This window comes from Oncorhynchus kisutch, linkage group LG8 (assembly GCF_002021735.2).
Source record: "Oncorhynchus kisutch isolate 150728-3 linkage group LG8, Okis_V2, whole genome shotgun sequence".
NCBI lineage: Eukaryota > Metazoa > Chordata > Actinopteri > Salmoniformes > Salmonidae > Oncorhynchus > Oncorhynchus kisutch.
This window is the reverse complement of record NC_034181.2, coordinates 47,332,406-47,341,092: the sequence shown is the minus strand read 5'-3', so window position 1 is coordinate 47,341,092 and position 8,687 is coordinate 47,332,406. Positions and strand designations below refer to the sequence as shown.

The 8,687-nt window shown below is 36.5% G+C and overlaps 1 protein-coding gene across 1 annotated transcript; it reads left to right on the top strand.

The window, feature by feature from the left end:
• The first annotated feature begins 963 nt into the window (after positions 1-963).
• LOC109895600 (cysteine dioxygenase type 1) lies at positions 964-8,327 on the top strand. The gene is made up of 5 exons (XM_020489436.2): positions 964-1,192; positions 2,870-2,947; positions 3,547-3,701; positions 5,523-5,692; positions 7,002-8,327. The coding sequence occupies exons 1-5, from the start codon at positions 1,023-1,025 to the stop codon at positions 7,029-7,031; spliced, it is 603 nt and encodes a 200-aa protein (XP_020345025.1). The 5' UTR covers positions 964-1,022; the 3' UTR covers positions 7,032-8,327.
• Positions 8,328-8,687: the final 360 nt, after the last annotated feature.

Genomic DNA, 8,687 nt, shown 5'->3' with positions numbered 1-8,687 from the left:
TTGGTTAGGAGCCCGTAAAACAGCAGCCATCCGCTCTGGCACCATTCTATATATAAATATTTAAGTAGTACTTCAAAGTATTTATACTTAAGTAATTTACACCACTGTGAATCTGTGACATGGTACCAATGTGATCAAGTGGTTTGTAACTTTGCTCCACGAGATTGTGTTAGCCCACTGAGCTAAAGCCTTTACTCGGGGGCACCAACGCATCTTTTCAAGTCTCAGGCATGGTTACTCATCAGTGTAGTTCACTGCCCAACCGCCATTACACTTAAATGACTGGATGTGAGCTCCAAATTGGTAGTTTGCACAGATGTATGAAAAGCTTAGGTGGTGTTATGATCTGATAGACTTTACATAGGCCTATTCTTCTTCTTTAACCAACAATGATAACAAAATATGATCCTGATTTTTCTTAATGCTGTTATTAGCATAAAATAATAACTAATTATTATTATTACAAATCAATGTCACTGTCTGAAACAGAGAAATATAATTGTTTTAAATTAAACTCTTGATTTAATTTTCTCACAAGTGATATCACGTTGTTTTGTTATTAGGCTCCTAAAACCCTGCTCTATAGCTCTCTCTCTTTCTCTCTGACTCGTTGACTCAAGACCTGCCTAATTAAGAGGGCAAGGGGGCTATTGCAGAAGTCAAGGCCAAATAAAAGAATTATGAAAAGAAAGAAGAGATTTTGTTAACAGCTGTGGCCAAGGCAAGGATTGGTCCAAGTTCATGATGTGGGGGTAAATAATGAATAATATTTTAACACCAAGAACTTAAGTGTATCTTGTAAATAAAATACCTGTTATTATTTACAACGTTAATGTTGATTTTAAATATTGATGTTATTCCCATAAAGGTTTTCATATTTTAACTAATATGTTCACCCTTTTTCATAATGGTACAGTCCAACAACAGTTGGCCCCAAAAAGAGTAGGCGACTCTATAAAGACTAGGCGATGCTCAAAAGTTAGTTAGAAAGCAAGCTTGCCGGGATAAATACGCACTGAACCATGGAGCAAACCGAAGTGATGAAACCAGAAACTCTTGATGATCTGATCAAAGTTTTGCATAAAATCTTTGAAAGTGACAATATCAATGTGGAGGAGGTGCAAAATATAATGGAAGCATATGACAGCAATCCACAGGAATGGATGAAATTTGCAAAATTCGACCAGTTCAGGTAAAAATAAACGAATAAATAGGCCTATGTTTATTATTTGGAAAATTGTTATTGTGGCTCCTGTAGTGTTGAGATTGAGTAGGCCTGTTTAATTTAAAAGATATCCTATGGCCTGGTGATAAACGTACTATTTAAATTGTAAGAATCTGTACACAAATATCACTAATTAGGCTATATGCAGTTATCACCTTATCGTGAAATCCTGCAACGAATAGTATTACAATAAATTGCAAAAACTCCAGTAATTTACTTGAAATTGGTGGGGTGCTGGTGCTAACTTTAACTTCAAAGGTGTAGCACAAATGATCAGCAGGCAAAGGCCCTAAACATATTCAACGCATGACAAAGGCTTCTTCTCAGGGGATTTAACAGCCATTTTATTTACATTTTATTTAACCTTTATTTAACTTAATGTGATGTCTCTCATAATATATGTGCAATTATTGATTGTGTTATATATTATATTGTTAATATAGCCCACATGTTGCATTTTATCTGCAAAACTCATTTGAATAGGCTAAAAAAGCATAATTATATTCACCTTTTGCCATGTAAAAAGGTGTAAGCAATAGATTTAATATTTGTCAGTTATAGCCTAGCATGCATGCTCTCACTTTAAAACGTTCAAATAAGTTACATTCGAAGATGTTTACAACAGAATGAGACTTTCAAAATGAGTTTCATTGTGTGCTTCAACAAAAGAAAACGCTCTATCCACAGTTTTCCCGGCTTGCACCATAAACTGGGAGTTGTTTTGGTTCTTGTGGGGGTAAATCGAGGGTGGGAACCCGTCCGCCAATCAGAATTTAGAGACAGATTCCTTTTGCGTTTGCGGTATGGGGTTGCAGCTGCCACAAGAACACGATTTTCTACGCGCTCAAAAACGTGACTAGTGTACCCATTGACTTTCGTGCAAAACGAGGGAACAACATGTCTGTCTGTGATGGCTCGAATTACTTTATAGACGTAATGCACGTGTTGCTTACGCTATTACGCTATTAAATATAATTTATGATTAGAGACATGAACTGGGCCATATGCGGTTCTATATCATCTGATATTAATACTCCTTTGTCAGTACTCCTAATAAATGTATATAGGTCAATCACTTAAGACTTTGAGAGTAGCATTTATAGGTCTTTGGACAGAATTGTGGAAATTAGTGGATAAAACAGTATGGAAACTAAAACATCATTTTAAAGTTTTCTGAATGAGTCACACCACTGAGAACAAAATACATTGCAATCCATCTGTTCAAAACCCTATTCCTCTGGTCTTACTCTTGCGCTAACTGTAACTGTAATGACTGTAGACTCAAGATAATTATGCCCCAACTGACTGTGCAAACTAATGAGCCTGGCATTCAATAATGTGAATGTCACTGCTTGGCATTTGTATTTGTGCCAGATGTTTTGCATGTACAGTATTGGAGTAATCAGAAATCAGTTTGTGGCTATACCATATGATTCAGTTTCCTAAATTTCAGTGAACAAAAGCAGTGGATGTCCTACCTTTGTTCTAGTCAAAATCACGAGTTGACACACACCCCAAAATGTTGGAGTGGTCGTCATTTAAAAGACAGTCGCACACCCTATATATGCTCCCAATAATTGAATGGGTAAGCACTACCTTTGTTCTAACCCACACTTCTGTTTGTGTTTTATATTTGTGTTCCAGGTACACAAGGAACCTGGTGGATGAAGGGAATGGAAAGTTCAACCTCATGATACTTTGTTGGGGAGAGGGTCACGGCAGGTAAGACATTTTTAGAAAACAATGATGCAAGTTATTTGATCTGGGGCAATTAAATCCCTCTACTTCAGAATTAATGTGGTAATTAAGGTGCTATGTCTATACCAGTGTATATATTGGCAGTGTCATAAATATTGACAGAACCAGTGTAATTACAATATATGACTTGTCAGATAGAACACTAGTATAGGTCTAGTGAAATGAAGAAACGGGCTCCAGGTAGAAAGTGTATGGAGATAACAAAGTCCAATGTTCTTGTGAAAGTCAACGTTATGCAAGTTTCATAAAGATAAACACATTTGTGGTAACCATATAATAAATTGCCCTTTTGAAACTTAACAGATATGAACAATTAGTCACGTTGCTTGAGGCACAATGACAGGAATACTATATCAGATTGTAGCTAATATAGTTTGAGGAGTTAAGTTATACTTTTTGTCAGTAGATGTGTAATATCCAACACAGAAGGCAGAGAGTTTCTCTTTAAACAAGACTTAGAACTAATGGTGGTGTACATACATGTAACCACATGTTTGATTGCTGAGCCCCACATAACACTGTTCTGGCACATTCTAAGACGGTCTGTTTTCCACCACTTGCAGCAGTATCCATGACCACACAGACTCCCACTGTTTCATGAAGTTGCTGCAAGGCCAGCTGAAGGAGACGCTTTTTGAATGGCCCGATAAAAAAACATGCAACATGGTTCAGAAATCTCAGAGAATCCTGCAAACAAACCAGTGTGCCTACATCAATGGTAAGACAGTTTACAGTTTATCAATGGTAAGACAGTTTAGTATTTCTCAACATTGTGTGTCAGACAACATGAGGAGGCATTTGTTCATATGATTTACATACATAATATCATCACGGTCTGATGAAAATGTCGTAATGCAATTTCTCAAATTCTTAAAAAATATATTTTTTTTGTTTATTGAACGCAGCAACTTCCCTCAATGTACTCTGAACATTTCATGACCCTGGGACCAAGAACATTTATAAAAATAGCTTCTAAAGTGTCATAATTGTATGTTTGTTAATAGGAAAATATGGTAAAGTTTCATCAGTATATCTTTATAAACATTCACTTTCATTTATTTGATTCTGAAATCTGGTTGTATATGTTAAAAAAGGTTGGTACGTATTATACAAATTCTTAATGTATACTCTGGGACTCTATGGGCTTTGTTTGGTCTATGTGCTGTGTTTGGTGTGAAATTACCATAAGCGGAACTCACAGCTATGTGATACATGAATGTAGAGGTCGACCGATTTCTCAACCCCGATACCAATACCGATTATTGGAGGACTAAAAATGCCGATACCGATTAATCGGCCAATTTTTATATATATGTATATATATATTTGTAATAATGACAATTACAACAATACTGAATGAACAATTAACATTTTTATTTTAACTTGATATAATACATAAATAACATCTATTTAGTCTCAAATAAAAAATGAAACATGCTGAATTTGGTTTAAATAATGCTAAAACACAGTGTTGAAGAAGAAAGTAAATGTGAAATATGTGCCATGTAAAAAAAGCTCATGTTTAAGTTCCTTGCTCAGAACATATGAAAGCTGGTGGTTCAATATTCCCAGCTAAGAGCTGCTGGAAACGCAGTAAAGTTTGAATGATTGCTTGTGAGCCTGCTGCTGCCTACCACCGCTCAGACAGACTGCTATATCAAAAATCAAATCATAGACTTAATTATAATATAATAATCACAGAAATACGAGCCTTTGGTCATTAATATGGTCAAATCCGGAAACTATCATTTCGAAAACAAAACGTTTATTCTTTCAGTGAAATATGGAACCGTTCCGTATTTTAGCGAACAGGTGGCATCCATAAGTCTAAATATTTGTGTTACATTGTACAACTTTCAATGTTATGTCATAATTATGTAAAATCCTGGCAAATTAGTTCGCAGTGTGCCAAGCGGCCCAAACTGTTGCATATACCCTGATTCTGCGTGCAATGATCGCAAGAGAAGTGACACAATTTGCCTAGTTAATATTGCCTGCTAACATGAATTAATTTTAACTAAATGTGCAGGTTAAAAAAAATATACTTCTGTGTATTGATTTTAATAAAGGCATTGATGTTTAAGGTTAGGTACTTTCGTGCAACGATTGTGCTTTTTTCACGAATGCGCTTTTGATAAATCATCACCGGTTTGCCAAAGAAGACTGTGATTCGATGATAAATTAACAGGCACCGCATTGATTATATGCAATGCAGGACAAGCTATTTAAGCTAGTTAACCATATGTAGTTAACTAGTGATTATGTGGAGATTGATTGGTTTTTATAAGATAAGTTTAATGCTAGCTAGCAACTTACCTTGGCTCCTTGCTGCACTCGCATAACAGGTGGTCAGCCTGCCACACAGTTCCCTCGTGGAAAGTAATGTAATCAGCATCCAAAAATGACGATTACCGATTGTTGTGAAAACTTTAAATCGGCCCTAATTAATCGGCCATGCCGATTAATCGGTCGACCTCTACGTGAATGTTTCACATTCTGCTTCTATATCTTATAAATGTGTGATGTTTACCTGTTTTAGATTCCTTTGGGCTGCACAGAGTAGAGAACGCCAGTCACACAGAATGTTCGGCCAGTTTGCACCTGTACAGTCCCCCCTTCAAGACCTGCCAGACCTTTGACCAGCGGACTGGACACAAGAACACTGTCAAGATGACGTTCTGGAGCAAATTTGGAGAGAGGACTCCATTTGTAAGACTTCTTTCAGAAATTGACCAAACACAGAACCATAGATGTATAACTTATCATAGCCATTTCATTACCTGCTCTTCTGACTGCAATTTTGGCTTATTAAGTGTTAACACCCTAGATATTATCTCCAATCGCTGAGGTAAAGTTGTAAAACTTTATTTTTACCTAAGCGGATAAGTGCAGGAGAGTGATGCAATTTGTGAACGTATTGGTGAAAGGTGCCATAAATTTGTTTATATTATTCAAGTGGCTTGCTGTTGAAAGTCTACAGAGTACCGTCAGGCATTATATTTCATTTGATTGTACCAGAACTTTATTGAAACAACCTGTTGTTGTCCCATGAATTACACATGGATGTCTTTGAAAAAAAGTCCTGAAAATGGCTGGCGGCTTATCTTAGGTAGTTAAGATGGAATTACAAAAACAACATTTTTTGAAAGCTGTAAAAACTTGGTGTGTGGACCTTCATTAACTAACAGCATTGTTGTAAAAAGTATTGTTCAACTTGACTGAGTGTTGTAAAAGTTCATTTTTGGTGACTATAGGATGATATGTGTTTTGGTATCTAAACATCATGAGAACACACCTGGTTTGTGAGCGCTTCACACTATTCTGTAAAACGTATCTATTCCGTTGCCTGCAGACACATCCGTACTGTTAAGGCTACATTTACGTTTCCTTCCAAATGTTTACAGATGTTTAATTACACAGGATGTCTTAAGTCGTTTCCACCCATTTAAATAACAGTACAATCAACAATTCAGTGACACTCCCCTAGTATTTTAAAATACATTTACTGCATTTTCTATGCGTTTAAGTTTATTATTTCAAAGTTAGTTTAAGAATTTCAGGATTCTGTTTCCACAGGCCGCCAGATGTGTAACAGAAAGACTGTATTCCAGACAGTAAAATATTTTAATCTATAGGGCAGGTTGGAGTCTGCTTTTAATGTTCAGGCTGGCTGTGTGCTGTTACGCTAGAACAGAACCAGACTAGTTCTGCTTGGGGTTTGCCAACAGCGGAGAGCTTATCTAAAATCCACAAATTGCACAAGTTTACCTTGACCAAACCACTGTCTGGCCAGCACTATTACAACATCGCTTGCATATAGGATAAGATAAGAGTATGGGCACACAATGATCTACTACCACTTACCTTACCACCTCTCCCCTCAATGAATTGACAAAATAAATGCTTATTCAGGTTTCAAATATTGGTTTAGTGCTGGATTCCTCTCATATTTCTCCTTTGATGCATATCATGATGCTTCGGGCTATTGTCTAACTTACTGCTCATTTGTCTTTTACAGGAAACCACAGTCTCACAAGAAAATAACTAAGAAGCTGAAGACATTTGCGTTTGGAATGACAATGTTGTAAATTCAGTCAACATGACACGGCAAAGAAGCAAAATGCGGACCTACAACTAAACAACCGTTTATATTGGAGCGGACATTTCAAAAGGACATGTGGGTAGTTAGAATGGCTTTATCACTGCCCAGTGTGAGCTTGGCAAAAACTGATGAGCACAGGATGAATGCATGAATAGGCTCAACCATGGATTGAATCTGCTCTTTGTTTGGTAGGCCTGAGGAGACCCCTTCCCAATAACAGCATTCCTATGTGTCTATGACCTCTGTAACCACACTTTTGGACTGTTACGGCGGACGGTTGAAGTGTATAATGTATGAGTGGAAATAGGTTGTCTATTCAATCACATAAAGTGATGATCTAAAATCATTCTGTGATCAACAGTTTTACACTCAATGGAGCACTTTTATTGCGGTATAGATTTTTACACAAAATGATCTTAACACTTGTCAAAATAGTGATGTAACATGAAATAGTTTGTAAAGTCAAATTAGAGCATTTGGCAAAGGTAAAGCTTTATAAATGTATTGGAAAATACGATGCCTGTAATTTATATTTGCTGTGTTCAGTTTTTGGGGATGAGAAGGGGTGATAATTGGTATTAGCTATTTCAGTGTCATTCTTGAATGTGTTTCATTGGTTTTCAGCCTATGTATTAGGAGACCAGTCAAGGAGAGTCTGGACTTTAGGGGCAGGGTTGTATTATAATAAAGACAATGTTCTCACTTTTTCTCAGGATTTTGCCTGTTGTTTTAATTGTAGATGTATTTATATAGTTTACAACAGTGCCACAATAGCATTGTCGGTTAAAGAGATTCTACAGTACTTTTGTATACTTTTTAGCCAATAGTTCTGAAAGTAGAGCTCACGAGCCAAAAGTGGTCCCCGGAAATTGTGTACTATTTCACATGTGCAGATATGTGCACCACGTCATTGCTCTCGCTCTGCTGTGTGTGCAACTTGCTGGCTGTCACTCAAATGGCGAGGGGCTGAAGCTCATTGGCAATAACTCGAATTGCTAGGGGGCTGGCCCATGGGGAAAATGTTGGGATTTCGTAGCTAATTGAGGTCAGACAGTAATTCTGCTCATAGATTATGCATGTATGAACTAAACATTGACACATCCAGCCCAAATCTGGAGGCTTAAATAATTAGTAGTTGACAAAATTACACAACTTTAAAATGCATGAAAGAAGATTGTGAATTGTGAATGATAAGCCTTGCTTTGACTGTTGACCATTAAACATTACATATGTCATGAGAAATTGTTGTGTGTGTGTTTATTTTATCAATCTGTACTCTCCAACAAACAAAATGTTTTTGACATTACTGATATAAAACCCACTTACATTATATATATGGATATAAGTTCTCACTTAACAAATGTTTGCATGTGTCGTACATTTGTTCTTGAAACAATCTTTTATGAATGTGTTAATCTGAATTTGTCCCAGTATTGAATGTGATAAAGTCTTGTCCTGGTATATGCTACACTGATTAAGTGTTTGATAAGAGTCCACTTTTAATGAGGTGAATTAATAAGGCAATTGTAACTGAGATAGGAGGAACACTTTAAATGTACCGTAGTTTGTGTTCCTTGTGTGCCTAATGACATTTGAATGAAA

Bases quoted from the DNA above. Each gene is read 5' to 3' on its own strand.
- LOC109895600 (XM_020489436.2), top strand. From the start codon at position 1,023: ATGGAGCAAACCGAAGTGATGAAACCAGAAACTCTTGATGATCTGATC. The intron at 2,948-3,546 runs GTAAGACATTTT...CACCACTTGCAG, and splicing joins TGGGGAGAGGGTCACGGCAG to CAGTATCCATGACCACACAG. The intron at 3,702-5,522 runs GTAAGACAGTTT...TACCTGTTTTAG, and splicing joins CCAGTGTGCCTACATCAATG to ATTCCTTTGGGCTGCACAGA.